The sequence below is a fragment of the Tripterygium wilfordii genome, chromosome 13, assembly GCF_013401445.1.
Source record: "Tripterygium wilfordii isolate XIE 37 chromosome 13, ASM1340144v1, whole genome shotgun sequence".
Classification (NCBI taxonomy): domain Eukaryota; kingdom Viridiplantae; phylum Streptophyta; class Magnoliopsida; order Celastrales; family Celastraceae; genus Tripterygium; species Tripterygium wilfordii.
In genome coordinates, this window is record NC_052244.1 from 1,180,870 (window position 1) to 1,195,079 (window position 14,210).

At 38.5% G+C, this 14,210-nt stretch overlaps 3 protein-coding genes across 9 annotated transcripts; 2 read left to right on the forward strand and 1 right to left on the reverse strand.

The window, feature by feature from the left end:
• Positions 1–791: 791 nt before the first annotated feature.
• LOC120012025 (putative exosome complex component rrp40) lies at positions 792–6,468 on the reverse strand. 6 transcript variants are annotated; one of them, XM_038863256.1, is made up of 13 exons: positions 6,362–6,454; positions 5,596–5,848; positions 5,385–5,498; positions 5,216–5,290; positions 3,811–3,897; positions 3,275–3,331; positions 2,926–3,018; positions 2,234–2,306; positions 2,029–2,104; positions 1,820–1,910; positions 1,532–1,655; positions 1,386–1,436; positions 792–1,314 (listed from the first exon to the last, which is right to left on the reverse strand). In XM_038863256.1, the coding sequence occupies exons 3-12, from the start codon at positions 5,451–5,453 to the stop codon at positions 1,426–1,428; spliced, it is 756 nt and encodes a 251-aa protein (XP_038719184.1). In that variant the 5' UTR covers positions 5,454–5,498; positions 5,596–5,848; positions 6,362–6,454; the 3' UTR covers positions 792–1,314; positions 1,386–1,425. The 6 variants fall into 6 exon arrangements, with proteins under 6 accessions (XP_038719184.1, XP_038719185.1, XP_038719183.1 ...); XM_038863257.1 differs by having other exon boundaries at positions 792–1,439; positions 5,388–5,498; XM_038863255.1 differs by having other exon boundaries at positions 792–1,436.
• Positions 6,469–6,748: 280 nt separating this feature from the next.
• Positions 6,749–9,903, forward strand: LOC120012110 (transcription elongation factor TFIIS-like). Its single transcript, XM_038863385.1, has 3 exons — positions 6,749–6,923; positions 7,062–7,248; positions 8,646–9,903. Exons 2-3 carry the CDS (start codon positions 7,084–7,086, stop codon positions 9,624–9,626), a joined length of 1,146 nt encoding a protein of 381 aa, XP_038719313.1. The 5' UTR covers positions 6,749–6,923; positions 7,062–7,083; the 3' UTR covers positions 9,627–9,903.
• Positions 9,904–10,341: 438 nt separating this feature from the next.
• LOC120012109 (serine/threonine-protein kinase STN8, chloroplastic) lies at positions 10,342–13,909 on the forward strand. Of its 2 annotated transcripts, XM_038863383.1 has the most exons (5): positions 10,346–11,144; positions 11,942–12,115; positions 12,344–12,748; positions 12,962–13,332; positions 13,534–13,909. In XM_038863383.1, the coding sequence occupies exons 1-4, from the start codon at positions 10,587–10,589 to the stop codon at positions 13,310–13,312; spliced, it is 1,488 nt and encodes a 495-aa protein (XP_038719311.1). In that variant the 5' UTR covers positions 10,346–10,586; the 3' UTR covers positions 13,313–13,332; positions 13,534–13,909. The 2 variants fall into 2 exon arrangements, with proteins under 2 accessions (XP_038719312.1, XP_038719311.1); XM_038863384.1 differs by having other exon boundaries at positions 10,342–11,144; positions 12,962–13,909.
• Positions 13,910–14,210: the final 301 nt, after the last annotated feature.

Below are 14,210 nucleotides of genomic sequence, written 5' to 3' on the forward strand. Positions count from 1 at the left end.
GTTACGTTACCGTTTCAACAGAACAAGGCCAGGCCACCGTCAGATTTCGCTTTCACGGCGTGATCCCGATGAAGTGCCGTCAATGCCACTGACGTGTAAAGTAAGGTGCTCGTTGTCCGTGCGGCTGGAATTGAATACCTGACTAGACGGGGGAAATGGAGATGTGACGTGGCTTGCTACTAAGCTTTTTTGAGAATGCTGGTTTTGTTTCATTACTTGTTCGCAAGTTAAGGAACATGAGGAATGTGTGTGTGCCTTAACAAACTTTTTAGAAACAAAATCCCCCAAGATAAACATACTGTTGTTGCTCTTTTGTTGGTGTCGTTTTTGGCATTCTAATCTACTTTGCGTCTATACCCGAGATTCAAGCTTATTTTTTTCAAATTATTGACTTAGTTCTCAATCTCTTTAGGGTAATTTGAAAGATACTCACTTTGATTATCATGGAAAGCTATATCCTTGTGATCACACATTTGGTTTTAGCCCAATTTATCGTTTCGTCATGTAAAAAACTTCTATGCACGGGAGCCTAATGACTCAAGTTTAAATTCATATCGAATGTCTAAAATAACAACTTTATATAGTATTGTTCTCATTTATCCATCCCCCCTCTTTTTCTTACAATAAATGAAAACCTTAATTGGAAACAACAGATCGTTAATTAGATGTGTGAATTTGATTGTGATAATTCTTAACGCAAACAAAAAACTGTCAATTCAAGTCACATTGATGTTTCCATTACCACAACGTGCAAACCTTGCCTTTACTCAATCCCACGTGAGCCCCACGTGTGCCAATGGAACCATACTTTATCTCTCGCATAGATCCTTAAACCAAGTCTTAATTTATCTATGGGAATTACAAGGTCTTTCATGTGACCCGAGATTTACCAACCAATTGTCCGGTGAGCAACTCGACAGGTTCTACCTTTAAAAAAAAAAAAACACACACCTTAATTGTATGTCATTTGAAATGTAATCAATAAGAGGCCCATTGACTACAGCAGTTTATGGGCTTTTTAAACGTAGTAGTAACCAACAGCGAGGAAGGAATCGAGCGTCGTGATAATTAATGGGCCTGAAAATTAACAATCCAAGCCCATAAGCCCACAACCCCGAAAAACCCAACCCCTACCCCTCCGTTTCTAGAAAAACCCAACCCCGAAAGTTCAAATTAGGTAACTTGTACTTGACTACTCGTCAGGAACCGTCCATCCTTTGTTGTGGGGTTATAAACATGATCAGCGAAACAACATTCGTTGATCCGCAATTTCAGTCTCATCTCATCAGTTATCCTCCTCCCTTTGGAAACTGGACAAAGCAGGACCACAATTTCAAAGAGGTAAACAGAAGCTCTCAGGAACAGAGAGTCCTTTTCTTCCCTGCTATCAACACCATCAGCTCCTGGACCAGATTGCTCCGGTATTCAATTCACTGCTGCTTATTAAGTAAAGAAGTATTGATTCTAGTCAGGACAACATAATAATGGCATGATGTCCAAAATAAGATATAGAATCACTAATTGAACTTACTAGATGACTGGATTTTGTCGAAAAGTTTCTTCACCATGTTCCTCTGTTGGGCCCCACTTAAAAACTCGGAGTTCATTATGGCTTTAGCAACAATGACAATTGATGATGGAGAGTCAGCATTCACCTAGATGTGAAGGAAATCAGAAGGAAAAACATGTTAACTAGTCATATTTGATGTCAGCCAGATGTCCGAGGTTCTGAAGTAAACACATTGCCCAAAGCTGAGGATGCAGCTGTACTAAGTAAAACTGATATAATGTATTGCAGAAGAACACCAGAAAATCATACCCAAACCCTGCCATTTAAGCCAACTGCTATCTCAAAGGAGAGCTTCTTTCCAAGATCCTCAAGAACCGGACATGTTGGTGAGCTCAACAGCCTGAAAACAAATGGAAGAGTCTATCACTAAAGCAAAGCAAGCCTAGATAGCAACATCACTGCACTATATAGAAACTATGAAATCATGATCAATCCATGTTCAGGAGATGATATCTCACATTCTTGAAAGACCAGTCGAAGACTCAAACATGTAGCCATCTTTGAGGAGACCGAATTCTGCTGCCTTTCCACTGGCTATAAATCACAAATCAAAATAGAAAATCATAACAAAACCATGGGTAAAAAATAATCCCTAACAAGTAATACTAAATATAAAACAAGTAACGAATGAAATATGAATACAAGCAATGTTCATCAACCAACCATCAGTGCATGACAGCTCAGGATTCATGCTGGGGTTTGCCTTCACAACCCTAACATAAAGCAAAGCACCTACCTGCACAATAAGCATTTGCCAAAGGATGGCAGATAAATACCATAAACTCCAACCAAAATGTAGAATGACAAGAATTATTATCACATAAATCAAACAATTTCAATTTTATGTTCACCCACCTTTTTCGTTCGCTTTTTCCATAAGTACGTAGTTGAGAAATATAGAAAAGAAATTAAAGTATAGAAAGATGGTACTGCCTGTCCGGAGGAAGATCTTAAAACAGAATCGTAACTTTGAACTGTTTAGCCTGCCATCTAAGGCTCTAATTCTGCAGGACATGCATAAAAAAAAAATATGACCATAAATATTTCTCTCTTATGCTTTACTTCAGAATTCAGATTGACGGAACCAACAGCTGCTCTCCTCTCCAAGAGAATTATTTAAAAGTTTATCTTCACCCAAGATGGTCATTACATTTCTGATCTCTAAAGTAGACGTCAAATCCTTTGAAAATCGAGAGTTCACAGATAAACTAAAATGATAAGGTATTCAACACATCTCAAACATCAGGTTTTCACAATCAAGTGTGCACAGGAGGAGTTAACCTTCATTAACATCTGGAAAAAAACAGAAGATGCACCATGTTTACTCTAAAGTTTAGGATTTGACATCTACAAACCTCAAATTTTGGTATGTTTCTCCTAGTACCTCCTTCAAATGCAAGAACAGGCAAAAAGGCCAAGGAAGGTCCTTTTATGTCCACAAGAAAGTTCTGCAAAGAAAATCATGAAAAATATTGAGAATAGTATTGACAATTACTCAGAAATCATCTAGTATTGACAATTACTCAGAAATCATCATTACGCACCACAGAGCACATATGAAAAATATGAGTACATGCAGTGTTTCACATCTGGCACAACACATATTGATCTTACCTCCAATAATTCTATTGCATACTCATCAAAACATAGCAAAAGACTTTTAAGGAAAACAAAGAAAAAATCTATCACCAATTGAGTACTTACATCTGCTTTACAGTCAACCACAATTCCAAGAACACGATCCTCTACACAAGGAACATACTGTAAAGGAAAAAAAAACCGTCATAACAAAAAACACATATACTAAAAATACCAAAGAATTCAAAGCCAGAAATTTAAATGACAGGGTGCACACCTGGCCTAATATTATTTTCTATAACCTAGGCATAGCCCATTAAATGAAACCAAAAATTCAAAAAGTTTCATATTAGTACTTTGCCCACTTTAAAATTTTTCTCCAAGAATAAAATCTAAGAGTATCAAGGTTCTCCTCTTTGCTCAAAAGGAATAAGCAAGAAAATTCTGCAGCACACAGCACAAGTAATGGTCGAACCGATGATGTAGCAATTTGAACAACATTAAGAATCTAAAATATGCATTTTATAAACACAAACACTGAGGAGTTTCTAAAGCATTGTCCAAGAAGGCAACAATTACTCAATTCAATTATTCTAGCGTCACTTCCCCCCACCCGCAACTGTTTGGCTACAAAAGAAATACACGACTATAGCACCACTTACTCTTTTATGAGAACTTTCCACCCAATATTTGTTTGGCTTTGAGAACCTTAGTTTCCCAGCCTTGATGACAAATATAACATCATTGTCCTGAAAATAATACAAATAAATTTTCAAAAAGAACATTGATATTAAGAGGCACCCACAAGGAGGTCCCCATGTACAAGATTATAAAAGCTATCACAAATAGAGTCGATCGAATCCAAAATATCAAAGCCATCAATCAAAGCTTGGTTGACCAGCCACATAAATAAAAGATCAATAAGAATAACAGCATTTGGAGATAGAATGTTCAACTTCTTCAAAGGCTTTTTCCTTCCAAGAAAACAAATGAATGGCCAAACAGATAGAAGTTACACAACCATTCAGTCCCTTCCACCATCAATATACTTGCAAGCCAACAGTGGCCCTAACCACGGCGTCAAAGTGCGAAATGTAATCTCGCAAAGCTTTCTTGTCCACATGTAATGGAAAAGGAGGTGTTGAGTAGCAGGCACACAAAACTTATAAACACAACTTTACATATACAAAAGTAGTCACTCACGCTTAGACACGCTATTATTCAAGTTTGGTGTCTCCGATTGACTGCCACTGACATTTCAATTCTTTTCACACACCCCTACAAGCTTCACAAGACGATACACACTCATCTATATACACAACTACACTGACACACTTCATGCAATGGTTATTATTTTATTTGTGGCTAAGATGATCTCCATCACAAATTCAAGTTGGTTCACTACATGAAATATCTTCTAATCTAACATTTAATCAACTTTTCAAGACTCTTCTTACATGTCGGGGACTCAGCCTAATCTTGAGAATTCTCAATATAACTCGGTGTTGATATCTTCAACAGAAGGTTATTTGTTGATTCTTCCTTCACCATGCAAAGGAAAAATATACTAGCCAAACAAAACCTTTGTTACAATTTTTCTTTGGGTAACCTCTCTGTTACAACTAGTCAATAGTAAGCATCCTTTGCATGTAACATCTCATTTAAAAAATACCCACTTTCACAGGAGCTTTCAATGAGCATTTAGCTTTCCAAAAAAAAAAGAAAATATCTAATTGTCTAGCAAAGTCATTATCTTCTGAATAGAGAAACGATATAGTTCATTTCATTTTAACTGAGATCACAAGTTCAATAAAAGAAACTTGGATTGAAACTAAACTATATTGACAACAATACTAGCATAACTAAATCAAATAATTAACTTCATATGTAGTAGTAAGGACTGTAACTACCAAAGTGGTTGCTTCCGTTGACAGCATTATACTATACACGAATGAGAAAGAGTTTTGCAAAGTAGAAAAAATCTTGAATTAGTAAAACATGGAAAACGAGCAGTGACTAGAAAGTACAATACATAAGAGAGTAAAATTCCAAGTGAGAGTTGGAGACCTGATAGAGGCCGCCACCGAGCTTGATGGTTTGGTTCACCATGCTTGATAGATCAAGAACCACATCTCCTGGAACCTTATAACCCAAAAAAGAAAATAAAATAAATTGCACTCGACAAGGTATATAATCGAAAATGTAAAATGAATAAATAAATAAATATAGTACTCACTACTAGTTGATCAACGAGACTTGCTGGTGAAACAGAAAGTTTTCCCTCCATTAAACCCCAAGTAGTCATTCACCGCTCCTCTCTGACGATTAGAATCTCCCTCCTCAGCACAATCTGCGCATAGTTGTAATAATATGAGTAATTATATTCTTTTGTAGATGTCGAGCCCTTGATCAATCACTTGCACTAACTCCAGTTCTAAAGAACATACTCCTTTTTTTTAGGAAGAAAATTCCAATAGAATTTGTCTTGTCCTTTTTTTAGTTTTTTGCTCTCGTAACTTGGAAGCCACTTAGACTCGCTCTATGTTATTTGTTTGTCCTTGCTCGAACATTCCAAGCTTTTATAGTTCTTGATAATGGGCTCTTTGAATCAGAACTTTGGACAAACGCACACCTGAGGCTGATATTGGCATCCATGCCAATTAGAAACCATCCTTGGTCCTTGTTCTTCTGTTTATAGCGCTACCATTGTGATAGTAGGGGTCAAAAACACCGAAACCGAAAATTCTTAATATTTGCAACAGCAAGTAAAAGAAATCAAGGACTTGAAAGAAGCTCGCAACAGTGAAAGCATGGATGTCAATATCAATTTTTCGTTCACACAAGCCACATAAGTCTGTTGAAAACTCGAAATAGACGCACCCAGCAATTGTCAAAAACATCTAAACATAAAAGCCGAATCAATTGCCAAATTCCACCAGTTCCTCGAAATTCGAATCAGATCGGAACCAAAACAATTGTTTCAACAAAAAGTAGAGGCTCAGTGAGCAGCAATGCTTGGTAGAGATCACCCAAAACTCGTTCAACTCATGACAAGGAAACGAGTAAAGGAACAAATTGATAATTCTAGAAAGGACACTATGATTGTGCAAGTGAAGTGAGACGGAATTATATCGCAATCGCATTATCTGGAAGAAGATAATCAAAGAACAAAAACTAGGGTTTCCGATTGCGTCCTGCCAATAAGAAGACTACCTTCGCCGCGCCTTCGTAGTTTGCAGTTTGCACTTTGCCGTTTGGTACTTGGAAAGTCTGGAGACTGGAAGGATTCGAGAAATGGAGTTGGGGAATCAGTGGGCCCGTAATGTAATTAATAAGAGCCCATTAACTATAGAAATATATGGGCTTTAAACAAAGTGGCCGACAGCAAGGAAGGCATCAATCTGGGTCTTGATAATTAATGGGCCTGAAATTTATTAATCCAAACCCAAAAGCCCACAATCCCAACTCCATTGCTTCAAACCCTAGCGTTTCTTGAAAAACCCAAGCCCGAAAGTCCAAAGTAGGTAATTTATACTTGTTACTCACAACTGCATCAGGAACCGTCCGTCCTTGTAGCTATAAACATGATCAGGGAAACAACAGTCGTTGATCCGCAACTTCTGTCTCATCTTATCTTTTATCCTCCTCCTTGTCGGAACTCTACAAAACCAGGAAAACAATTTCAAAGAAGTAAACCGAAACCGAAGCTCTCGGGAACAGAAAGTCCGTCTCTTTCTTGGTTCAACACCATCAGCTTCTGAACCAGATTGCTCTGGTATTCAATTGATACATATTAGATCTCTCTGGTTTTGCTTTATTGAATTGCATGCGTGCCTTACCTACCGTTCAATTTCATTGATCGTTCTTATTTTTGAGTTTTTTTGGGGTTGTATGTGGAATTTTCGGTGATTAGGGATTTTGAGGATCAAAAGCTTATGGAGAGAGAGGTGGTCGACCTTTTCGAGGCAGCCAAGAAAGCGGCGGCATCCGCGGCAGTCGATGGCTTGTCGACTAACGGGCCGGAGGTGATGCGATGTGTTGATGCGTTGAAACAGCTGAAGGCGTTCCCCATCACATATGATATTCTTGTGTCCACACAGGTATTTGACTCCTCTTGTTTTTCGATTTTTCCGATTATATTATCCCTCTTTTGATTGAATGCCCTAATTTTTCCTCGTACACATATATGAATAATGTCTTAAGCGGTTGAATTCCTGCTCAAAGTTTGTGTCTGGGCTCTGTTGATTGATGTATTTGATTTTGATTTTAACAATCATGTGTGTGTGCATAATTTAGTCCAATTTGTTTGATTAGGGTTCTAGTTCGGTTTCAGTTCGTTTTATAGCCATGGCAATTTGTTTGTTTGATTTGGTTTTCTAATTTTATTTGCATTGAAAATTGAAATTACTCAATTAGGGTTACCTAAAAGGAAGAAGGAAACCAAAGAGGATCGTTTGTCATAAAGAAAGGAATAAATTTCTTTTCTATTTTTTCTTCTTTCTGATTTGGCAAGTATGTATAAGAAAGGAATAAACTTCTTTTCTATTTTCTCACCTTTCTTTTTTGGTATATGTATGTATTTTGATATAACAATGACAGAGATTCCAAATTTGTGGTGTCCCAAATACGATGTGTCGGCCGAAGCCCCTTGCATTTAAGTTAAAATTTAAAAATAAAGTGAACCTTTCATTGTGTGACACATTATATTTGAAATACTAATTTTTGGGATCCCTATCACTATTGCTTTTGGTAACGTTCGAGGAAAGAGGAGGCTCTTGCAGTACCATCAAACCCAAACAAAAGGGTAGAACCGCAGAAGTGTTTTTTGTTATTTTCGCAACACAAACACACACTAGTTAAAGGTTGAAAAGATAAATTAAGAGAATATATTCAAGTGTTTCCTCTAAATTGTCTGGTTCACATGTTGGCTATCTACTATGGGCTAAACTATACAATTCAAATTATTTGCATTCTCATCTATCTTTACCTTGGCTGACTTGCCCAATGATATTCAAATATAATAAGAGTAGTATCAGTTGCTAGATTCTGTATATCAATCATATGCCCGATTTTCTTCCACACACTAATTGTGCTTGCATGTTTCCAATTATTTGGGTTATCTTCTGTTCTAGGCAAATTGTATCTCCTTCGATAGAGTATTCGCAACTTAGAATAGTAGAGAATTAAATTAACCAATTGTCATGGTCCATCCTTAAGATATCTTGGCGATCCTTATGAATGTTCAGCCACATTGAACTTTGTCTAAAGGCAGTTTTGGCATTTTCGCCTAGAATGTCAATCCATTTGTTCTCTTAACTATGCATTCAATATTATGGTTATAGGTGGTAAGAGAATTTTTGTCTAACTTAAATTCAAATTCATCCCTTTATGACCCTGTTTTCCCCCACCAAATAAACTTTATGAGCTATAAGTTTAATTGTTGAAGGTTATATGCTTGGTTGCTGCCAAATTTATGTCTTAATTGATCTTTTTTCAGGTTGGAAAGCAGCTTCGACCTCTAACCAAGCATCCCAAGCAAAAGATCAAAAGTGTAGCTTCGGGATTGCTTGAGCTGTGGAAAAAAATAGTCATTGATGAGACAGCCAGAAATAAGAAAAATGGAAGCATTGATAATAATTCTTCCAGCAAAACTGACAGTGGAAGCACTGGTGCTGTAAAAGTTGATAAGGTTCAGAAAACCAGTACGGTTAAGGTTGAAAAGTTGTCAACCAATGAAGCTGTGAAAGTTGAGAGGATAGGCAAGGATGATTCACCAAGACATCGGATTGTCTCAAAGGCAGAAACCATCAAAGTTGAGAAGAACACTGCTAATGGGAATGTTGTCATGGATAAGAAGATGGACCATGAAAAGACAGTTAAGGTCGAAAAGATTCCAAAGGAGGAGAACCAAGCTTCCAGTGGGAAAGCTCCCCCAAAGCTGTCATCGTTGATCAAATGTAATGATGCTTTGCGCGATAAAGTTCGAGAACTTCTTGTTGAGGCCTTATCCAAAGTTTCCAGTGAAGCTGATGATTACATGAGGGATGAAATAAATGCATGTGATCCAATTCGAGTTGCTGTCTCTGTAGAATCTGCTATGTTTGAGAAGCTGGGTCGATCGAATGGGTCTCAGAAATTCAAGTACAGATCTATAATGTTCAACATCAAGGATCCAAACAACCCAGATTTGAGGAGAAAAGTGCTTCTTGGGCATGTCAAGCCGGAGAGGTTGATCTCCATGACCCCAGATGAGATGGCAAGTGATCAGAGGAAGCGTGAGAATGACCAAATCAAGGAGAAAGCTTTGTTCGAATGTCAGCTTGCCGGCCAACCAAAGGCAACAACAGACCAATTTAAATGTGCTCGTTGTGGTCAGCGCAAGTGCACTTACTATCAAATGCAGACTAGAAGTGCAGATGAACCTATGACGACCTACGTCACATGTGTAAACTGCAACAACCATTGGAAATTCTGCTAGAGTGATTTAGTGTACCCTTACCATCAGGTAGGAGAGATAATCCGTGAGGTGCCACCTTATTTATATGATTATCTTTCGATTTGGTGGTCATCTAGAGGCAATCCATTTCATTCATATGTAGTTGATGTTGTAGTAGCGATGTTCCAGCCTTGTTTTTTCTTTATGTTAGGATTAGCAGAGAAACATTATTGTTTAAACTAGCAGCATTGTTTTATTTAGATTTTGTTACTTCTGTTAGGTCTTCTAATATGAGAATTGAGATGCTCATCTTATGCAAGATTCATTCATGGTTTGACTTGGAACAAAGGCGTTGTGTCTGTTGTCTGGGCTGGGCTGCGTTGTGTCTGTTGTCTGGGCTGGGCTGTGTTGTGTTGTGGGAGTGGGATTATGGCATGGTTGAAGTACATGCAGCTAAGCCATTTTCATATTCTGCATTGGAGTGTTTGTTTGGTGACCTATTGGGTGTCTTCAAGGGTTTCTTCTGAGAGGCTACCCCTTGAAGATTGGAGTTCCAGTTGACAGGTTGTAGGCTAAGCCCTGTTCATTAGTATTATATTACATCATCATGAAATATGAACCGAAGCCTTTTACTTGTATGTGAAATGGCCTTATAGTCCAAGTGAAGTTGATTGTGAATACCTCTTTGCAAATGCAATGATTGTGATGCTTCTTTGCAAATGTAATGCTAGAGATTACAAGTTCAACTTCCACGTTAGAAGGATTGTTTCTACTTTTTACTCTCAAATGGACACACGAGGTAATTATGGGCAAGGAATCAAGGATAAGCCAAGCTTTTGCTGTGTTATCAGCTTGTGGTAGGCTTGCTTTTTATCCACACACAAATATCATACTTCATTGGTTAACATTGGACTGAATCGTGGCAAAAGGCCAGCCTCTGCTGACGCTTCAATTGACAAACATTTGAAGAAATACATATATGAGCTACCGAGTAACGTCAGCATGGCTTCTTTGCTTGCTCCAGCTGCAATAACACTGCAAAAGAATCCAAAATCTAATTGCTTTTCTCCCTTGAAGCCCAATTTCAAGAACATTCACCTATCTTTCCCAAACCGTTTCAAAATTAATGCATTGTTTGGCGATCTCCCGGACGATCTTTTAGACAACCCATTGGCTCAAATCCCCATTTTAAGAAATGGGATTTTGCAGTTCCAGAGCATTACAGGGGAAGTTCCAGAAACCCAGAAATGGGGGTTACTGTTCTTTGTTGGGTTGACCTGGATTTACCTAACTGCAAGGCCTGGTGTCCTCATAGGTGCCATTGATGCATATCTTCTAGCTCCTTTGCAACTGGGTTTGGATAGTTTGATTGGAAGGAGGAGCCTCAAGAGGACGGATTTTGTGGTTGGAGATAAATTGGGAGAAGGGTCCTATGGTGTTGTCTATTATGGTTTGGTGGTTCCAAAGAACGTGGATGTCGAAGAGCAGCCGCAGAGGAGAGGAAGAGGAAAAGCATTGGACCTGGATGGGAGGTTCAAGGAGAAAGTCATTCTTAAAAAGGTATTTCTTACTTTCTTTTACCTGCACTACAGCACTAGTGATTGGACTATTCACGATGGGTGAGGGTCTGATTTGGGTTTGCTTAGAACTACTATGCCTTGAGACTTCATGCTTATTCAGATTTTACATTTCCCTTGCCTTCTTTCTGGTCATATTATTTTTGTTGAAATAAGCCCAAACACACCAACAATATTGTTTTCTTTGGATTTACTGGTTGACAATGTATACATCTGGCTGGCAAGATTTTGTTTTTCATGAGATTGGTACATAGGCGGTACATAGGCCCAGAAAACGCATTGTTGATGTGAGAGGATGTGTGATTTGCTTATAAGCCACTCGGCTGAGTTATGCCAGACCGATGTGGATTATAGTTTTGACAATTTTCATTGCCCGCATCCAAATTGATCGGGTTTAACAGGCTAAAGGCATGTTGAAATTTTGGTTCTTCTAAGATGTTATTCCTTTCTGCACTGTTTTACTTCTCACTGTCATATATCCTACGGGCAAGAAACTGGATTGCAGATGAAGTTGTGTTCATTACTGATAAGCCTGATATAGATTGAAGTGGGTGCCTTTAAGTCCAGCCTCCCCATATTTGAAATCCCCTCAGGCCCTCACATATCACATGTTCATTCAATTCCATATAATCCATTTGAAGTTCCAAAGGTATTGAGTTTCGTTCACATAGCGCTAGCCTACTTAGCTAGAATCTCGCTTAATCCAATATTTTGTGTTAGTTATGAATAATCTTTCTCTTAATTCTTATTTGTTTGGTTTTTATTATTGAAAATATGCAGGTGAAGGTTGGAGTTCAAGGAGCTGAAACTTTTGGTGATTTTGAGGAGTGGTTTAACTACAGACTGTCGAGGGCAGCTCCCGAAACGTGTGCTGAGTTCCTTGGAAGCTTTGTTGCTGACAAAACGAACACACAATTTACTAAGGGTGGGAAATGGCTCGTTTGGAAATTTGAGGTACTCTACTACTTGTAAAGTAACTATGCAATTCTGTTCAAAATCAACTTCCAGCTAAATGCACATGGAGGAAATATGCTAAGATACTTGAGCTTTAGCCTTTAGGGTAGCTTCATGGTTGATTGGTTTAGACAAATGGAATAATCCATGGTTATTGGACTCAGTTTACTGCATGCATGGATGCACCTACTGTACCGTCCACTAAGTATCCTGTTGTTCATGTGACAGGGAGATAGGACTCTTGCTGACTACATGAAAGATCGTAACTTCCCTTTAAACTTGGAGTCTCTTGTGTTTGGACGTGTCTTGCAAGGTGTAGATTCAGTAAAACGAAATGCATTGATCATCAAGCAAATAATGCGCCAGGTTATTACTTCACTTAAGAAAATCCATGACACGGGCATTGTTCACCGTGATGTGAAGCCAGCAAATTTAGTTGTTACAAAGAAGGGAAAGATCAAGCTCATAGATTTTGGTGCTGCCGCAGACCTTCGTGTTGGCAAGAACTATATTCCAAACACTACACTGCTCGATCCTGATTACTGTCCCCCTGAACTATATGTACTTCCAGAAGCAACTCCAAGTCCTCCCCCAGAGCCCATTGCCGCCTTCTTTTCTCCAATTTTATGGCAGGTATTTTGAATTTAAGACAGTTTCTTTACAAAAGCAAACACATCCACTTTTTTTGGGCTTCTTTGTAACAGTCAAAGCCTCAGCATTTCTGTTACTGAATGGAAATTTGTCATCTTTCTATCGCTCTTTATGCATGCATGTGAATGCTTCGTTTTCTTTTGCTACACTTTAGAACAATTTACTCAAAGGAGGGTTTTGCAATTATGGTGGCAGCTGAATAGCCCTGATTTGTTCGATATGTATTCTGCGGGGATTGTTCTCTTGCAAATGGCTGTTCCAACACTGAGGTCTACAGCAGGCTTGAAGAATTTCAATTTGGAATTAAAGACTGTCAAATATGATTTGAATAGATGGAGGGAGTGCACTCGGTTGAGACCTGACTTGACAATTCTTGATCTTGACTCGGGTAGAGGATGGGATCTAGCCACAAAGCTTATATCAGAAAGAGGGTCTCTTAGACGGGGGCGCTTATCAGCTGCTGCTGCTCTAAGGCATCCTTATTTCTTGTTGGGTGGAGACCAGGCAGTTGCCATCCTTTCAAAGTTTAGCTTATCCAAGCAGTGACCCTAGGTGATATGATTTATGTGAGTATATGTTCTGCTCCTCTCCTTCTCCTTCTCCTCCTTCTTTTATCTTTTTGTTAGACATCAGCTTTTTCACAGGCAAATGAACCAAAGTGCACATGATTCCATTCCCGGACCTCTTGATGATGTTTCGGACATAATTTACTTGCTGATTTTACTGATGAACTCTGAGAAATTATCTGTTGTATCATATTTGATCAGCAATGGAGAGGCTTCCCGGTAAATTGCTCGTTTGCTGATTTATGGATGTTTCTGGTTTTACACCTTGTTTGATGAGCACTTGGGTGTTTATTCAAGTGGTCCTTTTAGCATTGAAGGAATTCAGGGAAGGCCTTATCTTTGACTTCTCAGCTGTGAAAGTTCTTCTCCATCAACAACTAGATTGCTTTGTTCCAGATCCTACCAATATTCATAGTTCTTGTAAACTACATTTTCTTGCTCATTGAGAAGCCAAGATCAAATGTATAGTGATACGACCCTGACTGATAATTACATTACAGATGATACTGCTGAGTTTAATGCAGTTTATGAAGTAAACATTTGTATTCCTTTATCAATCCACATCAATGTTCAAGCATTTTGAAATGGTCTTGCAGTCGAGCTCTCTTCTGCCTTTAAACTCGAGGGCCAATCTCTGTCTGGCCCCGACGGCAAACATGTGCATACTGTTACAATAGCTATTTCTCTTTATCCTTTTATACGTTCCTTTAGAGATCATCTTGGTGAAGAAATGTATGGAAAGGATTCTTCTTGCGACCCCAGTGGCATTTCCAAGAACATCTGGAGTTGAAGATTGCAACTCCTGTGGAATGGAGGGATATAACGTTTGATGTTGAAGGAGATTATGAAAGAACCACCACGGAGGGATAGCTAAGGTG